Genomic DNA, 26,752 nt, shown 5'->3' with positions numbered 1-26,752 from the left:
TTCGAGGAAGCTAATTGTTAAGTACTTTAAATCAGTCAAATGTTCTACCAACAATAATGTAGCAAGAATCGAATTATGAACAGAATTTTCTTGTGCTAAATTACGGCTTCAATTATAGGCGTGGTAATTCCATAGTAGACATCATAAGTGGGAGGGAATTGTTTTTTAGATCCTGCTTGTTTTTCTTCGCAACAGTCAAGGTTGATTAGTTAATATTAAGCTTAACGTCTTATGAAGAATTAATATCTTTGGAAATGGTGGTCATCATTGCAAACCAATTTATTAAACACAAACAAAAACATTTTATATGAAAAAAAAACGGAACAGCGAGAAAAATCTCGGTCAACACTTGACGGGTGAGCTGCCTCTATCCTTATTCTTCGCGTTGGTTCAGCTCCGACTGTTTCATGGCGATTCACAGGGCATCCAGCGTCAAAAACTGACCTGGATCTTGATTGTAATCCAAAAATTTAGCAAAAACTTTTGAGGCGTTTTCAATACTTTTCTGGACTTCCCAAAGTTCTCAAAGTGACTTTCTAAAGAAGCTCATACGCTTATGTTCAGCGAGTCGAGTCTTCAAATGTCATGTCGCCTGACAATGTCGCCAACATAGCTGGATTGACATCCAGGACAGGTAATTTCATCACTGAAAAGGTTCTTTAAATTATCCCCTTTTTTAAAAAAAAATAAAAGTACCAACGTTTTGAGTTTACGTGTGGAAATAACTCAAACTCCTGTCGTCTTCTTGATAGTTCTGGCGAAACGACTAGAAATGTTCTATCTATATTCAGTTAACAACGTTGGGCGCTCATTGATTTCTCTCAGTTTAGCTTTTCTAGCCTGGTCTTCTCTAGGCGCAAACACTTCACAGGTTTCAATCTCGATTATGAGATCAAAAAAGGGTTGTGGGTAACGATTCTTCACATAATTGAGCTTCGCTGAAACCAGTGCATTCTGAAAACTATAAAAGCTGGACGTTTTATCACAAGAAAGGTACCATTTATTTGTTCCGCTTGTACAGCTTCGGCGAACAAGCAAGGCAAGACAACATGAGACCTATGTCGGTGGGCTTTCGGTACCAAGCCGTTATGAGTCTGCCACTTTTGCGCTTCACCATCATGCCGAGAAAAGTAGATCTCTGAAGTTAAAATGAGGCACGGTACAGGTGTTTCATGTTTTCAATAACTCCAGCCCTGAAAAACCGGAATATGTCATCAGCATACCTGCCGAACACTTTGGCCTTTGGGAATTTTGAACTGTAATTCAGAACTGCTGGAATGGCAACCAGAATACCCTGGAGTTTTTTTGTGGCTATACAGCGCAATGTTATCCACACTCAGATTGGTGCATTTGCGATGGCACCAGTCACTACACAGGTCAGATCGGATGGAGTGGTCATTTTCTGACCATGACGTGACAGCGCAAGCAAACAGTTGTATCGTTAAATGCTTCTTCGTACTGACTCAACCACAAGATGACGAGTAACCTCCAATGTGGATCCCATAGCCACTCTGTCGCACTGCTTATAGCACTGACCACGTGCCATGAAATGAACTTTGCTAACTGCAAAACTCGGAAGACGAATACAAGTGTCTTTATCCAAAGGCGGCTGTGTATCAGCAGCATACAACTTGTTCGCTGCAAGATCGATGGTTTCAACCAGTGCTGGCTCAATCGCGTAGAGATTTTCCTCCATCTTGTAGATAATACCAGCTCGTCAGGTTCCATCTCGGCGGCATACAAGGAAATTTCACATGTCTACCGTGGAAGTCAAAATGTTGGCTCCTTCGACGTCTTCGAGCAATTGTGATAGTCCAAGTTTTAGTTGTAGTAAATACTACCTGGCGGCGATCGTACAGGTCTGAGCGGCGTGTTTTTTGTGGACTGAAATGAAAAAAAAAAACATAAGAAAGTCTGTGGTGATCCGCCGGCAGAACAGACTTCGTTTTAGGAGCTCTGCAATTTTTTTCGCCACGGAAAAGAGATAGGAACTTTGGATTGTTATCTTTTTCATACCTGCTTCTTGTTATGTGGTTTTGCCCCTTTTATTCCCGAAGGCGCAAAAATGTTGTTTTAAGATGCTTCGCTGGAAATTGTTCAGAATCTTCTCTTCAAAGCACTCCTTTTCTTGGACATACAACTGCAGGAAACCGGGTATGATGTCATTTGTGAGAGACTTCATTCTGTAGACGTCATTGCGATGACGAATGAGGAAATTTCTGTACTTCAGCCACGCATAACCGATTTCTCGTTGCAACAATGTCTTGCTCAAAAATGGTATTCGTAGTATTATTAATACCAGCAGTATGAAAATTAACATAGAACTTAGTAAAAATTGAGAGATAACATTATTATAATTAGGTTGCCTCAACTCATTTTGGAGTAATTAGGATTGTAGTATAATTTGGCACGCGCAATTAGTTTTCGCTTGCTTGTTGATTATCAAAAACAAATTCCCAAAAGAGCGCTTCAATTACACTCCAGATTTGCGGCCGAACTGGTAATTTTATGATTTATAATATATGGAAATTGTATGATAACCAATTCTTTCCAAAAAAATTAAACGTAGTTATTTTTCATCACCAGACTGTTTTATTTGGTTCAAATAGCCGGAGAAACTAGATTGAATCTTTTTTCAATGGTTTTTTGAAATTGTATGATTGGCATTTTTCCATACATTTGATGTATAGGCAATTGTATGATAAGCATTTTCGGTGCGGGGAAATGTAAGATAAGCATTTTCGGTTTATGGAGGTCAACCCGGGGATAATATCACTAGCACAAGAAATTTTGACTTTGAGCTGAGAAAAATTCCATAGCCTCATAACTGTAGAAAAACTGTTTTTTTTTAAACTCATTTATTTCGTCGCCGCAAATGGTCTGAAAGAAAAACATCATCCCAAACAAAAGCAACTCGATGCACTTAATTTAACAACTGCCATTTTCGATATATTAACTTTTTTGAACTACTATTGTGTGTTTGTTTTTTTTCCAAAATTTAGGTTGCCCAGAAAAAAAAACACAAAATTCACATTAATTCATTGCAAGTCGTGAAATTTAGTTTTATTCCAAAAAAGTTTCAGAAAACAAAAAGTTTCAGAACTTTTGTTCAGTTTTTGCTGCCGAAATTTCCCATTTTAGTTGTCACTATAGTCTTACGCTTATGCTTCTAGTTTTTAACTGCTGATTTTCAATTTTGCTTATCATGACTTTCAGCCATTTAGGCTTCGGTTATAGGGGTAGGGGCTCGTTTGCAAAAGTAACCAATAGCAGCACCGGTTAAAAATACACAGATAATCATTAGTGAATCATTCCAAATCACTTTTTGAACAGTTCTTACAAACGATTCAGTATTGTTACATAGATTAAACGTAATTTCTAAATGGCAATCTAGCCAGAAGATAGAAGAAACTAAGAGAGATTTTTTTAAGCGACGAATTAGCGATGTTCCGGCAATAAATCAACAATGGAAAGTACAATTCTGGTTGATAACTGAATGTTTTTTAAAATCCTTAAAATTTTGGCCTTGAAAAATACACTTGTTGAATTTTCACTCTGACTCATGTTCTCTTGCACAGGATCCCTTAAAGCTCAGAAATTCCAAGTTTTTTCTGAAAATTGTTTTTTGTTTCAGGTAAATCTCTCAAAAATTGATTAATGATGAAACTAATTTTTTGACGGAGCAGTTTATCACCCTACTATTAGTATGATTATGATTTATACTTTATTATATATAAAGTAAAGCATTTCTTGACATGTTTTTTGACTCTGCTCGACCTATGTTATAAATTTATCGACTGATGACAGTTAGGTTTCCATTTTGTGTTCGACTTAGAATGGATTAATCATTGCGAATATGTTTCAGTCGCAATTTTGCACTTTCCCGTAAAAAGTTGAAGATAAATTTTACCTTAATTTTAATTTACCTTAAATAATTTAAGATAATTTTACCTTAACATTTTTTGAGTGCTGATCTTACTTTTCTTGTTTCATAAAAAATGTCAACTGTCGGATCCAATTGGAGGAATTTTAGTGATGTGATTGTGATTGGCTGAATTTGTGAAGGATATGTTTTGCTGCAACTTCAATGAAAAAATGATTCAAATTTAATTTTTTAATTTGAATCATGCAGGTACCACACAGTTACGAGAGGGGGAATAACTGACAACATTCGAAAAACATGTTCCGCAATCTAATTATTTCCCCCATTTTACGTGATGTCTGCAATCTTTAGAGATCTTATTCAAACATCTCGATAAAAAAATACTGGTGGTATAAGACGAAATTTTTTCATGTTCAGACTGCTCTTTTCATATCATTATCAGTTTTCCATTGAGGAAGTTATATAAGTTCTTAGGAAAAAAGACCATTTTGAGATTTTTTAAAAACCACCAAACAAGTTATCTGAAAATATTTACTTTTAGAGCAAAATTTGAACCCAATTATTCGCTCTAAACGATTATGCTAGTAGATTGCGTAATATTTTACCAACAATGGTTAATAGGGGAGGAAAAAATGGCTACCATATTAATCATCAACGTGGCATTAAAAATACGCGCTGGCTAATTTGAATGTGCGTCATTGATGGCAAAAAATGTACTTCTCAACGCTAATTTATAGCGGAAAAAGAATTGGTTAGTAGTGCTATCATGTTAACGACGGCCATTTGTAAATGTCAGCTTTAATATGTGTAACATGGCTGCCCTGAATGTTCCGACTGTCTTTTGAGGTTTATGGAGCAGTAAAAACAAAAAAAGTAAATGTAATAAAACAAAATGAATTTTTTTTTTCAAATTTTGAATTTTTAAAATGAAAATCATCCCCCTACACGCCATATAAAGTACAAAACAATATATTTCGCTACTTGTAACAAATAAATTATGGCAAATAAGCTTCCTCCAAACAATTTGGAACGATTTCTAAGACGGATTAAATCTCCGCTTACGCGTTCATAGCGCGAGCGAAGTATATAGCGCGCGTTAATTGTCCCAAAATTGTATAAAATTTAATTAAAGCAAAGAGATTAATGTCAATCCAAAGCAAAAATTTGGTTCATGATATTGCTCTGAAAACTTTTGTCGAAACAGTGAGCTAGGTTTATGATAACAGTTAGCCCAACATAAATAAATACTAATTTTATTTTTTCATCCCATACTAGGAGCTAAAGTGATAACTAATTTATATTTATTAAAAATTAGGATCTACTCAACAATTTGTTCCCATTGAAAAATTGGAGGCAAGTTGTTAAGTAGTTTGTAAATTAGTAGTTTAGATTTTTATGATCTCATTCGAAAATATTTTTGTTCTGAGCTCCAATTTGAATAGATATTTCACCTACGATCATTTTTTGTGAAGTTGTGGGGTTTATAGATTGCCAGTTTGGTCAATTTGTTACAAAACATTCCGATTGCTAGTTTGGTCAAGTAACACAACATATTCCGCGCTATTAACGCGTAAGCGGAGATTTAATCCTTCTTAGATGTCGTTCCATATTGAATTGAGAAGATCAGTTTGGCCTGCTCAGTACTTCACTATAAGCAAAAACCTGAATGTTCCGACTGCCATTTAATTGGTCTCGAAAAATTTCTGTGAAATTAGGAATGAAGTTAGGGAAAACTCTGAATTTTAGGCTGATCATATTAAAAATTGAATGTTAGCATTTGAGTCGTTTATGAAATTGAAAAAACTAAATCAATGTCTCAAATCAATTCTGAACGATTTAGTACGGCGGGATAAACTGCCACGCGTTTAAATTATAAAACGAGCAGTTTGGACTGACTCGTGGAAGGTTACTATAGTTTTGTGCACACCCGGCTGGGCCCATGCAGATCAAAAGATCAAATCCCCGAGGATCAGAGTTGTAATATGAAACTGATCTGATAATAAAAACATCCCGAGCTTATACGCTCCTCACTTTTTTCGAAAGTCGGAATTATTATATCACTTTCTACTTTAAATAGCGTTGGGATGGTTTCCAAAAAATTTCAACATCGAAAAATTATAAAGTTTCTTTTGTTATTGTCACTCGCATTCTTAAAGCGAACACTACTGCATAAACCTTAAACTGCAGTCGGAACATTCGGGGTTTGGCCTCGATACCAGCAGTCTATTTTGAACTTTTAATTTGAAAAACGGCACTTTTCTGATCTCTTTCTCCACTAAATCAAAGGAGGGATTCTTTACAGGGCACAATATGATGTTATTTAACTAACAAGATGCAAAAATTGTGATAGTTATATTAATGAAATGTCACATTTTTATGGGTCCATAAATTCAAATCCATTAAAGGAATTTGACGCAAAAGATGAAAAGATTACTCGTATCGGGCGAAATCTTCCATGTTCAGAAGGGTTTTGCTGAAGTGTTTGATCAGCAGATTTGAAACAAAAAGGAAGTACTTGAATTTGTTGGAAACTAGCAAACTCAATCTCGTCTAAAAATATAAAATTGTGCGTTCACTAATGCATTATTTGAAACCTATTACTTCGAATGAGTCTATATAAGCTCTTAATGGATAACCCCATTATGCTAAGAGAGTATGAGGAAAATAGCAACTGCATTACTTTATTGCAAATTGGTATAAAAGAATACGCGCTATATATCATTTCCAGTCCTTCATAAAAGCATGTACGGCAAAGCATTATGCGCTCAAATAATCAAACGAAGCAAGAGCAATTTGGTTCATATAAACCGTTGGCGTAACTCATAATGGTACATTTTTATACCCTCAAAAATCATCAAGTTATTTGATCACAGATGAATCATCTTCAACAACCAATTTTGAACACACTTAAATAGAAAAATAGAATAGAAAAACTGCTAATTTTCCACCTCATTTTTGTTCATCCTATTTTTTGCCATGAAACAAGTACTCGAACTCGCAGTAATTTAAAATTTTTCACTAAAAAATTGGCATTAAAATGAAAACAACACTGCTCCGACTGCCATTTAACCGAACAGATTTTTGTTAAAAATTGTTAAAATTTAAATGTGAAACTTCAAAAATTTCGCCCCCAAGAATCAATATCAAACAAATAGTAAATGTTTTAATTTGAGTTACCATGCAGAATTAGAATGATTAAAAAGGTTGCCTTTTAAATTTTTTAACACCACAATTTTTGAGCAAAACGAAATGCAAGTAACACAGACCTGCTCGTGTCAGGGCGTTGCCTGTATCTTCTTGCAAGATAACCACCATGCGTGAGTACTCTTGCAGGATCAAGTTAACTTCCTCCCCCCAAACAGACCACGTTAAGATCCTCCATCCCAGTGCTTATTTTAAATTAAATTTACTAAGCGCTGCATGTTAAGTGCTCGATTCTGATTGGCTAAAAAAAACCCAACTTAGAACCAAGTTAAGGAGGGAGGATACTAACTTGGTCCCTCTTGCAAAATTGCCTCCAACGTTCAAGTTTTAGCCGAATAGCCCTCGTTTGCGAAATCTTGATAGTATTTGTAATGATTTTATGCCCGGGGTGGCCTTCTCATAGAGGAGTTTCGGATAAGGTACACCGTCTGTTCGTCACGCTATGTTATTTTTGGCCTGATAGATTCGTGCGACTTCTTAGTCTTATACCGATCTTAATCTTAATCTTTCATTTCCTAGTCTCAATAGATCTAGTATATACTGGTAATTGTAGAGGAGAGAAAGGAGCAACTGCTTTTTATTTTGAATTATATTTTCTATGGCTGAAACTGAATAGTTTCAGCTTTACAAATCATCATAAGTTTTGGTAATGAATCATGATTGGTTAGCTCTAGATATTTCACATTTATAAATATCAAAGTATATAATAAATACTTGTTTGAACTGGTTCCAGTGAGATCACTCTCTTAATCGATCAGGTTCCTCTCTAGAGAAACTGGCATCAAGTGTTTAGGATAGTTGTTTTGAAAGGTTCTCAATTGACATTATTCTCAATTGACAAAGGATCCTCGTGCAAAACCAGAAACAACAGAAACAAATCGTAAAATTTTTGTAAATTAAAGCAAAGAGATGATGAAGCGTCTTAATGTCAGTCCAAAGCGAATACTTAGTTCACGATATGGCTCTGAAAAATTTTGTCGAAACCATGAGCTAAGTTTATGATAAAAGTTAGCCAAAATGTTCTTGATAAATATTTTCAAGAATGAGCTTGCTGGGCATGGTTATTTGAGAGAAATTCTGCAGCGCTGTGATTTGAAATATTGCCACTCTTAAAAAAACGGGCTGCAAGCACAGTTCAAAAAAATTGATTTTCTTGAGGATAAGGCTATTCTCCGTAAACTATTAGAAAGATTAGAGACTAGTTGTTTGAGAAATATTCTTTCCAATTTCTTTCCACTCTAACAGAATCGGGTCATACGAACACGAATATTGATATATTCTTGTGTATATCGAGAAGATTGTATAAATGTCTTTATTTACGAAATGAGGTTTCTATAGATCGACAAGTTCTTTAATACTTTTTCTGTCAAGGTTTTTAGGTGAATAATTCGAATAAAATCTGGAGGAAAAACCGACCCAAGCACAGTTATTCTGTCATTTTGTCTAAAAAATGGAATAACTTGACTTTGAAATACAAAAGAAGTTTTGTTTCGATGGGCAAGGTTGGTGTAGAAATAAAATCTATTTTGCATTCAGTTGTAAGTTAGTTGGACCAATAAACCTTCCAAATATGAGCTTAAGTCCCCACTTATTTTAGAAAAAACTGCAAGATTTTGTTACCTTTTAAGATTAGGTACCGATATTGTACAGATGCCATTAAAAACTCTGCCAATAACTGTTCAATCAAAATCAGCACGATGTTATGTTCCCACGAAACTATTTTTTAACGGAAATTAGAATGTACTTACGTTTTTATCAGTGACTGATCTAAGATTTTCATGAGACGAGCGTTTTTTCGAAACAAAAAAACTTTAAAGTTTTGTCAGCTTTTAGGTCGAACAGATGAATTCTCTGCCCTCTCCTCAATTACTATAAAACTCTTTTTTGACCAAACTCTAATGCAATGGGTAGATTTATTCTAGAGTTAAAGTGCATTGGTCAAACTTATTGTCTCTGTTATCTCGTTGCAAACTTTTAAAATATTTTTAGGAGTTTTACTATTTTACATTAATCTTCAATATAGCCTCCACCATGCAAGATTTAGTCCGAAAACCCTCATTTGCAAAAAAACTGATGGTATCTTAAGATCACTATTTTAATCGATTCGCCAGAGGAAAAAAACCCGATCAATAAACGACCCATTGTTTTGTAAGAGTGGCTTTCACACAAAATAAACGTAGACGCAATTATGTCAGCGAGTGTGTGTTGTTAAACACAAGAAATCGACGCCAATTTTAGTGTTCACTAAAAACTTGGACGAAATAAATGTTCACTAAATCAAAGCAGAAAGTAAACCAGTATAAGTTCTTGAGAAGTCAAAAGAAAGAAATTTACTGGAAATCGCTGACCTTAAGTATAGATATCAAAAAGCACTCCCCCAGCTATTCCGTCAAATGCGTGAATCAAATCGTTGATAAATTTTAACGGTTTTGAGAGATTGAACCGAAGGCAAGATAGCACGAACAATTCCGAGTGAGTTGAAACATATGCACGAGGTGGCGAGGGCCTAATATTTTCATGAAAAAATTTCGATCAGGTTTGAAAAAAGAATTGAAGCTTCAAACTAAACATTGGAAATTTAGTTTGAAGCTGGAAATTTAGTAAAAATTTAGCTGCAAGTATTGCAAAATATATCTTGTCGGTTAATGCACATTCGTTCTGTCTCCATCCACTTTCTGAAAATGAAAAGTTTGATACAATAATTGAACTCATAAACAAATTTTTTTTGGTCATGATGGCACCTTTATACAAAAAATTGCACCGATACTCATTCTTTTTCTGGTACCAATTGTTTACTCTGAATATTAAAGAAGAAAACTTTTTCCAAGGTTTTTTAAAAAGACTAAACTAATTCTTTCCAATAAATCTGGGCGATTGAACCACCCCGGTAACTGTTTACTGATGAGCCGTAATTTGACTGTTGTTAAAATTGTTTAATAGTTTTTTCACAAAAACTTTTTACCTTTATAAATAAGCATAACGCTTTGGCTACAAAACATTTTTTTCCAAAAAAATTATTCCTCTGCTCATACTAATGTATTAAAATTTCATTTGATTTGTGTCCAACTGGTAAGACAAAGATTTTTTTAAGCGTGAATTAAAGAAAGTGAAGGATTAATGCTACAGAATTTTTGCTTCACAAATGTAAACATCAGATAATTTTTTTTTCAAAAAAACCTTAATATTGACTTTGTTAGCCTTAATGGGCCCGTTCCAATGGGTTACTAAATCAAGCTAAAAATTATTTTTCACGACAATGTCTTTTATTTTTTTAACAATTTATACGCAAAAACAATTAGCAGCTATGACCTAGTGGCATACGTTTTCTGAACGAAACATCGCAATCTTTTACAATCTTCTAATGCAGAAGGAACCCTCGGAGCATTTTACTTTAATTGCAAGTTCTATCTTATACAACCTGTTTTCAGTCAACATTCCATTTGAACCGTTCACAAATTTTCAGCAATATTTGAAGGTCACCGCTTTGTTTCCCTATTGTTTCACCGTTTTCAGAAAAAAAAATTCTACATTTTGTTCCTTGTGGCGTTTTTTGGTACCAAAGTTTGGTTAATACCAACGCTAACAAACTATAATTTTTTATCTTCAAACATACTCTTCAAAAATTCTGAAAAATATTGAAAAAAATGTCAAAAAAAATCCTATTTTCTATTCTTTGTCGCACTTTCTGACCAAATTTTGGTTACTACCAAGGCTAACAATTTTTGTAACTTTTGTTCTTCAAAGGTTCTTAAAATTATCCAAAAAAATGTCAAAAAAAGTTTGGCTCTGTGTTGCGATCAATTTAAGACACTAATCAAAAACAAAAACTCAGAATTTTTTGACCTGATCTGTATCAAGTGACCGAAATTTAGCCTATTTTTTCCAACTGCATGCACTACTATCCAGGGCACCTAAAAAGACTCTGCACCTCATGATTTGTCCCTGTGGTTTTCATTTATACAAATGTCTCAACTAAAATTAATGGAAAGAGCGAGCCTTGAGAATTATCGTTCCGTCTTAACTGAATACAAAATCAACTAAAACAAATTAGCAACACATCCTAATTAAGTAACTTTTTTAAGTCATGACGCCGTAATCTATCGACAACGGCTGAGCGAGCCTCGTTACTTTGTATGAAAAGTGAAATGACAGATTTTTCCAGACTGTCGTTAAATTTGTCGTATTTATTGTCATTTGCTGGCGTGAGGAAAACTTGAGTGGTTTAGTCAAGCTGGAAACCTTTCTTTTGTAAAAAATTATTTTTCTTCACTTGTCTTTAACAGATTCACATGTGAAGATCGTATTTTTTTGCTTTATATATGCAAAAAAAGTTTTCGCAATTATGAGCCAGCGTGACGGTTTTGAAGCAATTTTTCTTAAAAATTTGCAAAAACAAACTTTAGTTCGAAGTGTTTTTTTTTATCTTTAGCATGTGAATCAATGTACAATCTCAGTTTTATTTGGACACTATAAAGGTCTTTTTATATAAAATATGCAAAAAGTTTTTTTAAGCTAAAATATGGGAAAAAAACAAGTCAAAAATGAGTTGGTCACCCAAAGTTGGATGCTTTAAGATATGCCGAAGGGGGTAACCTTTTATAGTGATCAAGGAATCGAATCCCAGACGAGAAGCGTCCGCGTTTTAAATTGGCTACTGATGTGCATATTGAGAAAACAAAAATTTCAAAGCGTGGCTGAAAAATAGGCAAGCTTGTCAACACTCTTTTGTTGCAAAAATTTGGAAATAGAAAAAATGTGTGCCAAAAAAATAATCAATGTTAACACGCATGCTCATTTCATTGTGTTTTTCTTTCATTTTATCTTGAACAGGGGGGGGGGGGGGGGGGTGGCTGATTTGAAGCGGGGTTTGACGTACAGGTTCCCCCCTTTTGGTCTATTTTGAGATATACATATTTGGTGACAGAACCTAAAAATTTTTCTGAAGGCGGCTTTGGCGCCAATATATAATAATTTTAAGGGGGAGCGTGCACCAAAAAAACGCAATTTTTTGGTCAAAATTTTTATAAAAAGTGCCTAAAAACGCCTTTTTTGCCCTGTTTTTTCAAAAGTTTGCCTGCGGCGCGCAATTTTTGGCCAAAACAGAGTCTTTGTAGGGCTTTGGGAGAGCTCGGAAATTTAATTTGAGACGTCGAATCATTGGATCTTTTTGAAACCCATCCTCTACCCCTCTCGAGAAAATGCTTGGTCGTGTTGAATCTTATCTTATGGTTTCAAAAATGGTCTCAACTAGAAAGATTAGCAATAATCTGGATGATTGATGAAGAAATTAAGGTTAAAATGATTAGCTTGAACTTTCCATATACGTCAAAAGTTTAACTCGACCGCTTCTTTCTGCTACAATTAGCACCTCTTGATTGTCGCTGAATTTGACAGCCCTTGGTAAATAGAAACCCTTCACTTCTTTCAATCTCTCGCCTAGGGGGGAAATGACAAGAATTCGATGGTTGCATGAGTCGCAAATCACAGCATTTCCGTGCATGTCAAACGCGACCCCTAGCGGCCAATTCAAGCCCTGCCCTGATTGGTCAATTTCGCAAACAAACTTTCCTTCGTCGGTTATTAGTCTGACTCCATGTCCATTACCATGTGAAACCAAAAAGTGATCACTGGTTGTTGTGACGTAATCTAAGCAAGAAAATCCGGACGCAATTTGTCTCAAAACTGAGAAACTTTGGGTACTGTTTGGGCTCAGAGGCTGATTAATCGCAGTTAGCTCGTAAATTTGACCATCTTGACGATCGCCGATGATGAAGTTGCCGCTTTTTTCCAGGAAATCCATCCCGTATGGTTTTCTGATATGATGTGGAATATCAATTATGCCTTTAAAATTCAAATCTAGGTCATAATTGTAGAGACAATATTTATCGTCGCAAACTATTATTTGCTCCAAATCGCGGTTGCAACACACACGACACAAGCCGTTGTCGTGGAAAACTTGTTTAATAACAACTGCATCATCAAGGCTTAAAAGTTTCAGACTTTTATTTCGGTTATCTACCACCGCTATTTTCGAGTTGGAAACCCAACAAAAATCATATATCACATTTTCTTCTGGATCTTGGGTAGTTCTAATATGCATTTGGTTGATTATAACAGAGTTTTCGACTAACTTCAACTTTCCGCTTTTGCTCGCTCGGATTACGTGCTTTTCGACGTCTGACAAAAAATTGTCGTTGTTCAAAATCGGCTCGACTAGGCTCGGCTCTGAAACTTCAAGCGGTTTGTTGCTTTCGTTTACTTCTAAATTCATTACCAACGCTCCAGTCATCGGTAGGGTATTTATCAGCCCGATTCTGTTTCGTTTCAGACACTGTTTTATAGAATCGTCGCATTTCGAAATGCCCTCTTTTTCAAGCTTTACTTTCTCCCTGTTGTCTATAAATTCTGCGTGAGTATCGGAAGCCAAGCTATCCAGCTCCAGTAGCACGTTTTCCTCCATAGAGTCCAAAAGTAACCGCAACTCAGCGAAGCGAGCTTCAATTTTAAGTTTGGCGCGCTCCTCGAACTCTCTGAACGTCGAAACGCGTTCGGAAATTTCGGTCAGTTTTGATTGGTTCAAATCGGAGAGCGACTTGATTCTGGCAGCGAATGCTTCCAAAGTGTCACGTGATTCGCGCTCTTTTTCGTCGATACTGATCAAATCGTGTTTTCCAACCGTGCACTTCTGAGTAATGCACTGACTACACACCAAAGATTCGCACTGTTTGCAGAAGAGTGAGAAGTTCTCACCGTGAACAGTGCACTCCATAGCACACACACTTGGAGGAGTGTACACTTCGTGCGCACGGGTGGCTTTGGACTTTACATGGTGGTTTTTGCAATCATTGCATAGCCATTTAGGACAGTCGAGACAAATATGCAGCTCGTCTATTGTCAGTTCGTCTTCGCAATCAGAACAGAAAAGTTGCTCGCCTGAAAACAAAAGATTTTAAAGTGGTCGAGTGCTACAGGTGTTAAGAAATAAATGATTACAAATAAAGGCTAGTAATCTTAGATTTCTTTCGAACTAAGATTAAATGAAATAGATTTTTAAGCTTAACCTTCATTCAAGTTAAAAAGCGATTTATGAAGTAACTTAAATTCAAGTTAACCAACAAGTGACTAATCGTTCATGGTCAACATAATAGGTCGCGTAGACAGTTACTCGGGTCAAAGTACTCACTTTATGTTTTGACTTTCAAAGTCGACCACGAAGTCAGAAATCGACCGAAAAAAAACCCGAGCTCAAACTCGAAACATACCTTGAGCACGGTCGAAACATATCGAAAAACGGTCTAGCACGGTCAAAACATCAAGAAGCCAAGCTATCCGAAACTAACGGAAACCAAGTTTAAATTACCGGAAAAAAAAGTCGTACTCCGAGTTGACTAATCAAATCTTACTAAAATTTCCTAAAAAATTTCGACGATCAGCGATTTCGAGAAACGCGTCAAAAAGAAATTGAAGCTCACTTCGCTGAGTTGCGGATAATTTTAGAATCTTTATAGGAAAATATGCTGCAAGAGCTGGAAGTTTGGCTTCCTTACTCACGCTGACTTTATGGACAACCAGATGTTGTCTTACCGACAACGACAACCCGAACGAAGCAATTTTGTGAAAATTTCACACTACTAGGATTTTTTACTTGTCTTAATCAAAAACATTTCGCAAATCAAAAAACAGAATGTTCATTATATGTAATCAGCGGCGCGGATCTAGGATTTTCGCGAGGGAGGTGTATTTTCAAAAAAAATTGAAAGTTTTGTTGACTTTTTTTAGGTCGACCAAATTGATTTTCCGAGCTCTCCTAAAGCACTAAAAAGGGCTGCTATGGCCATAATTTCTGCGCCGCAAAATTTTTGAAAAAAAACAGGTCGAAAAAAGCGTTTTTAGGCATTTTTGGAAAATCCCTGAGAAAAGGGAACGTACCCCCCCCCCCCCCGCCCCTAAATCGGCCCCTGCATGTATTAACTGAGTTCAAAATGTAGTCATTTGTAGTTTTAAATTACAAATGACTATAAAAATTTCATTCTGGAGAAAACACCCAGATATTTTACCTGAGAACATCAACTATAAAACTTAACTTTGGATAATTTAATAACTCAATTTCGAATTATACCCGCATTCGGTTGACACAATCAAAACGTATATTTTTTAAGTAAAAAAGCACCAATTTTTGGTCAAGACAACCAAAACATATTCGGGTTGAATTGATCGAAGTTGAGCAACTTTTTTGGGCCTTAATAATCGAATATACTATGATTTTAGAAACAGTCTTAAAAAATTGAGAAAAAACTATTGGAATCAAACGTTAATTGATTAAATTCTCTTTTTGAAATACATTTTTTGATCAGTTATAGCATATTTTCATCAATTAATTTTGATTATTAATCCAATTATGTTTCGAACTAAGTATAACTGATTATAATTGATTGAAACCGATTATTTTAATCCCGATTTCTAATTTATTTAATATGCACAAAAAATTCAATTTAATCGACATTCAAGCTTGCATCTAATTTGTTTTTTTTTTATGCTCTTCTTGAAAGTGAGAAGGTTTGTTTTAACAGTTTTCAAATCCATTCAGATTATAGCATTTTTATTTTTGTAAAATCGATTTAAAGAGTTTTTTCTTTAAGAGATTATATTCTCTTGGAATTTTGGAAAAAATTACAATTATAATAGATTAGAAATATAATTATTAGAATTACTCATAATTGTCAGAAATCCAAAAAAATAATTCGTTATAATCGATTACTTTAGCCTAAACTTGGATGCGGGTCGAGACGGTGGAAATATAGAATGAGCACTTCGACGCGGGGACTAGTGTGATCAAATTCAAGTCATAGTTTAAAATTATAATGCGACAAGTTTTTGGTGCATATACAAAACAGTCCCATACTAAACAGTCCAATGCAAAACAGTCTGATACAAAACAGTCTGCTTCGCGGCGATAACCAACTTGAAATATCGTATAGAGTGCTACCCTCTGTTGGCAAGTTCGCAACTTGTTGGCAAGTTCGCAACTTGTTGGCGCGACTGCGGCGGTCACTATTTGTTGAACAAAGGACAATTCTCGGCCTACCGGCTTCTGAAAACAATTACTTCGGAATGTTTTTCCGACCGTTTTTTCGTTCATTTTCAATTTTTCCGGACTGTTTTGTGTTGGACTGTTTTGCATTGAACTGTTTTGTACAGACATGAAAATTTTGATGAGATAAAGTCGAGGCTAGGCCAAAATCTGACGAGACATGATTTAACCACTTTTCAACGAGACTTCTAGCTTGATTTAGGTCACACATATAGCGCAAAGGAATTGGAACTGCCTATCAACCATCAGACCGAAGGTTGAATTAAATTAATTTTAGTTTTCCGGATCCAACAAAACAATTTGAAGTTTTTGTCAAGAGGGCTGAAAAGTTACCATCTGTGTAAGGGGGGGGGGTGATGGGGCGGACGGCTTTTTCCATCTTCTCAGGGATTCGACCCACTGACTACCCAAAGGGTCCCCCTTTGGTACTATTTTAAGACCTCCTTTTTTGGCTGGTTGAACCGTTCAAGAATTGCTTCGAAACCTCTTCTAACATTTTCACCTCTCAAAGCCCGCTTCCTCTACCCTCAATTTTTTTTACAGTATCAATTTATATTATTACAGCAATTTAATTACAGTTTTTTTGTACTTTTTTTATATATCCAATTTTCCATGAGAATTGGTATACGGTGTAATTAAAAATTTACAAATTTTTTTGTCCAATTAAATAATTTCGCGAAATCAGTGTTGGTACCGCAAAATTGATATTTTTTATATCTTATAGGGGGGTCATTTTTCTTCCCATAAATCCTCGTACCTGTCATTTCGTCGGTCAGTTTTGCCAGTGCCTCTTTGATCCGACTCTTTTTGGACTCTTCCTCGTTCGCAGGCAGCAGCCGAGAAATAGTATCCACGAGAGAAGTCTTCTGTCGCACGAACCCATTCGGAATTTCCCCCTCCGCTTGTTTAATGTTGCCATTTTGGTCTTCGGATGAATCATCGAGTTTGTTGTCGTCTAGAACATCTGAAAGCAAAATATTTGTTTATATAAAATTTTTTCAGAAAAAATTGAGACATGTTCGGACTGAAAAACTGAATTCAGCATCACTTTTATCCCAGCCACTGTAGTATTTTCTATAAAATAGTATGTACAGTTTTTTAGCTAATTTATCTTAGAATTTTTTTTCCAAACTCAAAACTAATATAGCATCTTTTTAAAGCTCAGTTAAATATATCGTAAGAATACTGCTTCTGAATGTCCGCTATGCCCTTCGATTTCATTTCGATCAGCTCTACTCAGTTCAGAATAATTTTGATCAGGATTAATTATGCCACAAACAAACAGTAATTTTGGTAATTTTGTCAAATTGGTAATCATAATAATTGATGAATTGTAGTTTCTGCGATTCGCTGAGAATCTATGAAAGGCTATCCAGCCTTTCTAAAAATAGTCCGTTTCTCTCAATTCTCCTCATTCGAGACCAAATTTTTTTTTGTTGTTGACCGAAGCTCATTTTTTTCGCGACTAGAACTTTCACGTGAAACTACTATTGCAGTCGAAATTGGTCAGGTTACGGTAGACCTGGAGCTAGAAGTCAAGTGAGGATTCACCCTAACGCAATACCATTGCCATGGTATGTACCGCAAAGTACATCAAACCTTTGAGATAGTCATAGCGGAATATACGATATGACTATCTCAAAAAGAAAGCCTTAATTCAAGAATATGTTTTGGCAACTTCACCTGGACACATTGGCAGTTTCTCAGGATTTCGAAAAAAGTTTTCAGATTTTTGAATGACTTTTTGTATTACAATGGAAAGCTCACCACCATTTCCGCCCTCCGTTTCGCCGGGAGGAGGTGTCTTCGGCACTGTCATCTCAGAAACTCCATCCGCCTCGACCTCTTTTTTAGTGCCACTCGCTATTCTGCTGTCTCTAGTAGACTGGCGACTAGCGGGATTCGAACCACCTCCATCTCTGTCTTTTTTTGTGCTCTTTGTTTCTGGTCTCTTGGAACCTCTAGATGCGTTGGAAACACGCGACTTGGCACCTGTGTTGGGTCGCGTAGAGTCTCGGCTTTTTGAATCTTTTGGAGTTTCTAAAAAATAAACTCGGTTATCAAACCTTTAACAATTAGTAAAAACAATAATATTCTTAACAAACAAAACTATTTTATTAGAAAACAATAATTTGATAACGTTTTATTTAGAAATCAGAAAGATCAGAAAGTCAAAGAGACGCCATGATTTGAGTTGCATATGTGAACAATTTATTTCGTCTACCCTTGAAAACTTTTACCTAGACGCAGGCTATCGCTAAATTTACAAAATTCTCAAAAAAGTTCAAAGTTTTTTGAAGTAAGTTTCGACTAACCTCGTCCCTCGACCGTTTTTTCTCGTTCGTTTCCCTCCTCGTTGTTCGCCGAAGTTGACTGCGCGTCTTCGGCTTTTGTCGATTCGTTGTCATCGTCATCTCTTCCGGTAACCGATCCCTTCTCCGCATCTTCGTTTTCAACCTCATCGTTTTCGGCACCGTTTTTGTCTGCAATTTCACCGTTTTCAGTTTCTGACATTTTTGTGAACTACGAATTTTAAAAAAATCATTCAATTGCACGACGAAACAGCATATAAAGTATTTTGTGGTGTTTTTTACTTTTTTTATTTGATTTATGACTGAGTTGTGTTGGTTGTGGTTTTGCTTGAGAATTTGCTAGTATGGTAAGCTACGCACAGCTATTACAATCATAAAAACATAATCAAATCTTTGTTTCAACCGGTATAAATCGTTCACGTGCATTTTTAGCTCACACCAAAAGGTAATTCGCTTTTTGAGAGCCGCTTAGACAAAATAATCGCGTCATTATAATTTGATAAACATACTTGTGTAATATTAGGAGTTTAAGTGGTGTTTGAAATCATAACTTTATCATATTGCTTAAGTTTTTTCTATCTTTTCCTTCAAACATTCGTTCATTTTCAACACGAATAAAGCGCGAAAAAACATAAAAATTTCAAAAAATTGTAGTTTTTATATTTTAAATATTTGAACAAACTTCCAACGGCGAGAGGTTGAAATTAGTCTTAAGAATTAGTAATGATTATTTGAAAAACGTGGTCAGAATTAGGCATTTTTGGGATATTTGCTACTGATGGCCGATTGTATAATTGCAGATAATTCAATTAACTTCATTCTACAAGAGTAGAAATTTTCATGTGGATTCGAGCTCAGACCATATACAACCATAAAGGCTTCAGAATGATGTATATTTCGGCACAAAACTATAAATTTTTGTGGTACTTGGTTCTTATGGAAAAAAAACACACTCAAAAACTAAGTTTCTTCTAAAAAATTACATGAATGTATATTCATTAAGCATAAATAAAAAACTCAGAAATTGAGAATTCAATAGTGTCAAAAATTAAAAGGGAAGAATTTCTCTTAAAAATTAAGCGTTGAATTGAATGAATTACCGTAAAAAGTCTTCATTTTTGTAGCATTTTATAGTTTTAGTTTAACAATTTGATAGGACGTTTTTACTAAACAAAAAAAATTGTAATATTTCTAAATCCATTTTATATCGATTTAGATCAATCTTTCTTGATTTAGTGTCTTTTTTTTCAATTTCTCTCAGCTGATATTTGAAATTCTGTCAAAATTTTATTGTAGTTTACACTTGCGTGTGAGGTATAAATATAGGAAAAAAGGGGAAACAACTTTCAATTTTTTTTTTCAAAATTTTTGTTATCTTTTCATCCAACAGACATTTTGATTGACTTTAAATAAAATGCAGTCGGAACATTCAGGGCTTTGCCGTGATTTACGATAAATTTTTACTGAATGATCTACGCTGAAAATACCCAGTCGATCACATACATAATTATATCAAAGTGAGCCCCTTACGCAGCCCAACAAACTCTATGAAAGGTATTTTCTCCAAAAAAATTGCAAATTGTTTAAAAATTGTTTTTCAATAAAAAGTTGGTATTTTATATAGTAAAAACGACCTTTTTTGTCTATCAAACAAAAACAAATTAACTTATACAATATTTTGGAGATCATACCCTTCTTAAGGTTTGTTGGGCTGCGTAAGGGGCTCACTTTGATATAATTATGTCTGTGATCCGACTGGGTATTTTCGGCGTAATTTTTGATTAACTAAGAAAAGCCAAATTGACCCATTTTTTGGGTAAAATTTTGGGCCCGAATTTCGCAAAACAAATTACACCATATTAATTCTGCTAAAATTTTAAGCCAGTTGTGTCCTCATAATTTTGACCTAAGCTCACCCCAATTTGAGAAAAACGGGTTTTAATTTTCAAGTTTAACGCGTTTTGTCCTGTTAATTTAAATCAGCACTGTATACTTGATGACTAAATGACAATATTAATATGAAAATGACTACATTAATGACTAAATGCATTTATGACGAGTTCAGATGAAAGTAAGCCCACCACCATTAAAAACTGTTTTACGTACACTATGGGAAACCAACATGAAGAGAAAAAAAAACCAAACAAAACTAATTCAGATCATAAAAACAGTTCCCGGTCTTAGCCGAGAAAACGTTTCATCCCTGTAAAACCTAAATAAGGCTAACGCTGTGTGTCCGAACGGAAATTTAGACAAGTTTACGCAAGAACTCCAAAACAAAATAACAAACACGGAAAGAGCTGATGGCAGAAACTTATCCTCATTGACCGTTATTGCACCCCCTGAATCCGAAACCCACCTTATCAAAGCTAAATTAACAAGTCTGAAATTGAGGCGGAAAATGTTTTCCCAACAGGAACCTTACTGTGATCTCTACCCTCTCAAACTTAAAGCGAAAGTTGCGAACTTACTTTGAATAAGTGATGACAGGAAAACAAAACTTTTGTACCAGAAAAAAACTAGCACAACCCCATTATAAACCATGAAACTCTCACACTAGAAGACGGAAGTAAAGTGCATGCTGGCAATGCCTCTCTTGAACTGATCCTACAAAATGAAGCCCAAGAAGATTTTCTAAGAGCTTGGTCTTACGATCGCATAATGGAAGGTGTTTATGACTTGCATGGGGTCAATATCAAATTTCATGTACCCTCCACTGTGAATTCTGCGACTCGAAAGGGAAACCAGGTAGAACTTATCATAAAGATTGTTGCTTCTGGATGAAGAATCAAGAAACTCGCACTCAGAAAAAAGAGAAAATGATAGAATATAAGGAATTTTTTTGTCAGCCTCCATAATTTTCAAAAAAAGAATTGTTTTTAATCGATTAAAAAGGGATTATAAGGTTACTATTTTCGAAACAATAAAACACATTATAATCGAATTTAATCGATTATAATTGATTTTTTTGAAAAACATTTTCGTCAATTTTTAATAAATTATAATCCATTACAATGGATTATAATACATTTTTGTTCAACAAACGTCATCGCTTCAATTCGTTTTATTTTTTTTGTTTTAAGTGCTTTTCAGTTGGTTACTCAACTAAAGTCATCGCTTCAATCCGTTTTTTTTGTTTCGTTTTGTGTATTTTTCAGTTGGCTACCGAACTAAAAAAAAAACTGTTGTTTCGTACTTACAGTTTAAACTTAAATTTAATTTAATTTTTACTCTGTTTTCATGCAGAATAGTTAACCCATTATAATTAATTTTTTTTGTAAGATAATATTTTGGCAGAAAAAGGGATGGTAATCTATTATAAAAAATTATCAGAGATTTTCGGAAAAATACAATCAATTATAATTAATTATGATTTATTAAAATTTGACCAAAATATTATCATTATAATGGATTACAAATCGTTTAAAAATCTAAAATTGGCGCTTAAAATTAATTATAAGTTTGCTAAAAGTACGATTATAATTAAAATATAATCGATTATTTCTCTTTTTACTGAGTGCGGGAACTAACTCAACTGAACAAAAACGGAAATGAACACTCAACAATTGGAAACCCGCACCGACAAAATGGTTTCAGATCGTTTTAAATTGATTTTAAATCGGTTTTAATTCGAACCAAATCGATTAACAATGTACATTTTACGAACTTAAATGGATTTTAAAACAATTTATATCAATCTTTGTTCGATATTGAAATTTGTAGAATTTTAAACAAACGTCTAAAAAATCGATTTGAATCGTTTTGGAATGATTTTCCGAATCACTAAAACGCATCCGAAACTCACTAAAATCCATCGGAATCTCATTTAAATCCATTTTATATCGATTTGTTGAACAATTTTAGTGTCTTAAAATTCGATTTAAATCAATTTGGAAGGATTTTCAGACTCACTAAAAACAATATTTTTGCTAGCATGGCAAAAAAACACTCATCAGGAAAATTAAATTTTTAATTTTTGGTTTTTGGAAAAAAACACATAAGCTCGAAAATATGCATTGAAATCATAGAAAATCAGTGTAATTCAGATTGTGGGCAAAATTCTGTGTAACAAACAAGAAAAGGGTCAGAATAAAAACAATCTGATCTCAATAAAACGCAATTAAAACATAGAAAATCATGAACTTAAATCAGATTTTGAGCAAAAACTTATGAAACGAATCAGGAAAAGGATCAATAGAGATCAGTTTTTGAACTCAAACTATGCAAGGAAATCATAAAATTTAATTGACATTTTAGTCTTGTTATTTTGTCTTTTTTATGCTACAATACGCCATGGATGTGAAAGGAAAAACGATTGGCAATGAGTAAATGCAATAAAAATTTGAAACCAATGAAACTCGAATAAAAAAAATGATTTTGAATCGATTTAAATCCGTTTTAATTACCTTAAAAACAAAAACAAACAAAGACTGGAAAAAATGGATTCAAATTGATTTAAAATTGATTTGGATTAATTTTTGTAGCTGGGAATTACGATCAATTTAAATCGATTTTAAATCGATCCAAATTAATCTTTATTTTTTTAACTTAGTCTTCGTACTTTTTTCATACTAAAATCGATCCTAATCCATTTTTGTTCGAATCCATTCATCAAGTCCGATCAATTAAGTGAATGCAGATCTTCCGCATGGCAGCATTCCATATCGTTTTCAAGCTGAAACAAATCGATCAAAGGCAGGGTTGCATCAAAACCTAGACTAAAAAACATAGCTGACTCCGACGAAAGCTTTTTTCACACTGCTATCAAACACTGACCTTGTGATATCATTTCACCGAAAAGTAATTGCAGCCATTTCCCACAGAACTAACTAGTTACAAATCACGCATAGCTTTAACACTCGCAGAACAACCAATAATCAATTCAACTATACAGCACAAAACAACAGTAACGTATCACCAATCAAATTTTTCCTACTAAACCCAAAAGAGGAAAAGAATAAACTCAAAGAAGGAGATCCAAGAATAAAAATTGGCCACCACCTGAGAGCGGTAATCCTGAATGCAACCAATAACGATACAACCAAAAACGCCTGACATATTTTGTTTCAGCTACTGCGGTTCGCCAAAGAAAAGCAAATTACTATTCATCATCAAATAATGCTTCAGCAAATCTTATAGCCTCGAAAAAAAGATATCCTTTCATCTAAACAAGTAACTGACATCATCACACATCATAATTTCCATTACTAATTGCATAGTTGCGGCCTTGACAAATTGGGAGGTTTACTGACGCTTTGGTCTTCTTATCGATGAAGTTAAACTGAATTTTTGAAAATTACAGTGGAAACAATGTCATCAATTCCGTTGCTTCTTGAAAGCAGTTTCAACTGTTCTGAATTTGACTCCGCTTCGAAAAATTGATCTAAGAAAAAGAAAAAAGTTCAAAAAATTCATCAACATGCACTATTAGGGAATCACAGGCACTTTCTAAAAAATTATCAAGAAAGAAATAGCGTCAATTCTCTAAAAAATCTTCAACGAGTGCATACATCACAAATCTTTTTATTCTAGTTCAACTATGCAAAAATCAAGCTAGTCGCAAAAAATGTGAAAGCTTCTTTGATTACAGATTTTTGCCTAATAAGCCTGATTTATCCCTCATTTTGACAGCTCGACTAAAAACTTACTTGAACAAGATCTTCAAAGAAGACCAACACACCTACTAAGCAGGGAGACAAACCGACGTAGCCCTGAAAGCGATCTCCTTAGCTATAGAAAACAAAACGGAATAAAATGGTCGTGGTAACATCGTTTTTGCAGAAGCTTTTGATTTTTTCGACAGAGGTTACATGAAGAAAACCCTAAAAAAAATTAAATTTTAACAAAACGCTACTTACAGCCATTAGAACGATGTACAAGGAAACAATGACCTCTCTAGATGTCACCCCTCTACGTTTTCGTTTATTCTCGCTCTAGAAGTACTTTTGCAAGCGGTCCTACGCGATCCTCAAACTTAACTTTTGGAAACTCAAAATTAGAAATTGCCTTCCTTAAATTTTCAGCAAATATTCGGGTTATTTGCAAATATTTCAGCAAATAACCCCATGAAAAATCGATAACCCCAAGTCTGAAGTGTTAAGCATTCGTAAAGAAAAAACAGTAGAAGTCCCCTGTAGAACCGAACAAAATAGGGTTGATGTCCAAGCAAAAACTCAAGAAATAAAGCGAAACATCGACGCAAAGTCAATCTCAACGTAGCATTTAAAAGTAAGGCCGAAATCATAAACACCCCTGGTACCAAAACTTCCACACCTCTGTAAACATCAATCTTTCCAACTTCGTATCAAACACGAGATATCACTCTGGATTTTTGAAATTAATTTCCCAAACAACAAATACGCCATAAAAATTTCAGACTCTATCATCCTAAATGAAGAGGAGGAATAATTTTTGTGCACTTCAGGAGTCGTACACTAACAGCAAAAGTGATTGATATAACAGGTATCTAAACTCAATATGACACCGATCAGAGCAACTTGAAAATTTCATCAAAACACTGTAATGTTAAACTTACAACAAGCAATAACAAAAATACCCTCAAAACTGAAAGTTCATCCTTGACTTTCAACCCAAACACCAAATTTAGCAACGTCTATATTTCATTTCACAGGCTGCATTCTCTGCATGCGTAGTCACTGAAACACTACAAACTGTTTTGAGGAAGTGCAATTGTGCAACATCAATAATTTAATACAGTTCTAACTAAATCTATGGTCAAACACTTATATATTCCCTTATAAAAAGAATCTGTTCTACCGACTATTTTTTGGTTGCTTGAGAAACAAGCAATCGTGATGGACATATGAACTTGAAACTACAACGACGTGCTGCTACTGCGACCAGCAATTTGAAACAACTGATCACCTACTAATAAATTGAGAAAACTTTCAAGTAGCAAGAACTTTGATAACCCTAAATTCCTGGCAAAACATTTTAAAATTAAAATACTCAAAACTTATCTTAAAATTTGCTTCAACTGTTTTTTTGGGTGTTTTTAAAAACTCCTTGACGAATCAATTGCTTTTTAGGCAATTCCTTAGGAATGTAAATAACTAAAATTTTGATGTAACTGACATATAGTACTTCTTCTGAATTTAAATATTTAAAAATTTCAGCGGGAATTTTTCAACTAATAAAAAAAATCTTGATTAAACTTTTGTTTTGCGGCAAAAAATTGTGTTCAGACGAACTAAAGGATAACAAGGAATCTCGTTTTCAGAAAAATAATAGAAATTAGACAGAAAATTAATAGCCCAGAGAATCTAATTAAAATAGTAAAATAGTTTTTGGTGGTGCCAAATTTTGGCAAAATAAGATATTTTGATCGACAATAAGACATTATAATTTCATGGAATATATCGTCTGATTATAGTTGCTTATGAGTCTTTTAAAAGCCAATTTTGTTATTCTTCTATAATTTTCAAAAAATTATTACGATATTCCATTATAATCGATTTCTTACGCCTAAATTTGGATGCGTGTAGTATGAAAAGCGGTCAAAATACATTTACACACTACATATAAACCATTAAAAACTACAACTACTAGATTTAACTTTTTCATCGATGAGTTGGTACTTAAAATCAAAATTTCTGTCCGTTTTCCTTTAAAACCATGTTTTTGCTCGTCTTTCATTTGAATCAATCCTAGACTTCCTTTGATACAATTTTTGTGAATTTTATCAAAATTGCAGCTAATTTGATGGATGGAGTTTTGCTCGTATGCTTCTACTTGCAATCGAATGTGCAATAGAGCCTTCGTTTTTTTCCTTGTCGACTCCAATTTTAATTAACAGGATCCAGTTCGTAACCGGTTCGTAGGATTTTGATTGAGTCTGTCAAAATCTTAGAGTGGTGTCGATTTGTGTTTTCCAACAAACTAACTAATGGTAAGTTTTATGTCTTCCACAAACCCAACAAAATGAAAAACTGAAAAATTGAAAAAAAATTCAGGGTCATATTGATCTTAACGGAATCACAAAAATTTAGTTTTTAAGGTGTAAACTCAAAAATACATTGATGAAAAATAATCTTTTTTTTCTTGACATTTAACCATATTTCTTGACATTCATGGACAATAAATAAGGCAAAACTTAATAAGGCAAAATTTGTCTGTTAATTTGGGGAGTGAAAATTTCCAGAGCGGATCTAGTATTTTCTCGATGGGGAGCGGATTTTCAAAAAAAATCAAAAAAGCCGTTTTTAGGGCTTTTTGGAAATTTTGATCAAAAAGTTGCGTTTT

At 34.4% G+C, this 26,752-nt stretch overlaps 2 protein-coding genes across 2 annotated transcripts in view; one reads left to right on the top strand and one right to left on the bottom strand.

Moving 5' to 3' along the window:
- Nucleotides 1–26,752, top strand: part of LOC134846200 (angio-associated migratory cell protein-like) — a 553,983-nt gene that overhangs the window by 26,004 nt on the left and 501,227 nt on the right. The gene's annotated exons all lie outside the window — the stretch shown is intronic.
- LOC134846393 (uncharacterized) lies at nucleotides 12,288–18,887 on the bottom strand. Its single transcript, XM_063863728.1, has 4 exons — nucleotides 18,494–18,887; nucleotides 17,946–18,218; nucleotides 16,936–17,142; nucleotides 12,288–14,020 (listed from the first exon to the last, which is right to left on the bottom strand). The coding sequence occupies exons 1-4, from the start codon at nucleotides 18,690–18,692 to the stop codon at nucleotides 12,390–12,392; spliced, it is 2,310 nt and encodes a 769-aa protein (XP_063719798.1). The 5' UTR covers nucleotides 18,693–18,887; the 3' UTR covers nucleotides 12,288–12,389.

The sequence above is a fragment of the Symsagittifera roscoffensis genome, chromosome 5 (assembly GCF_963678635.1).
Source record: "Symsagittifera roscoffensis chromosome 5, txSymRosc1.1, whole genome shotgun sequence".
In the NCBI taxonomy this organism is placed as follows: Eukaryota; Metazoa; Xenacoelomorpha; order Acoela; family Convolutidae; genus Symsagittifera; species Symsagittifera roscoffensis.
The sequence above is the reverse complement of the archived record's forward strand: the minus strand, read 5'-3'. Positions and strand labels throughout refer to the sequence as shown.

What these genes read in the sequence shown, in the direction of transcription:
- LOC134846393 (XM_063863728.1), bottom strand. Translation starts at nt 18,692, where the DNA reads ATGTCAGAAACTGAAAACGGTGAAATTGCAGACAAAAACGGTGCCGAA. An exon ending in AAAAACGGTCGAGGGACGAG is followed by an intron (nt 18,219 to 18,493) that starts GTTAGTCGAAAC and finishes TTTATTTTTTAG; the next exon opens with AAACTCCAAAAGATTCAAAA. An exon ending in ACTGACCGACGAAATGACAG is followed by an intron (nt 14,021 to 16,935) that starts GTACGAGGATTT and finishes TTTTGTTTTCAG; the next exon opens with GCGAGCAACTTTTCTGTTCT.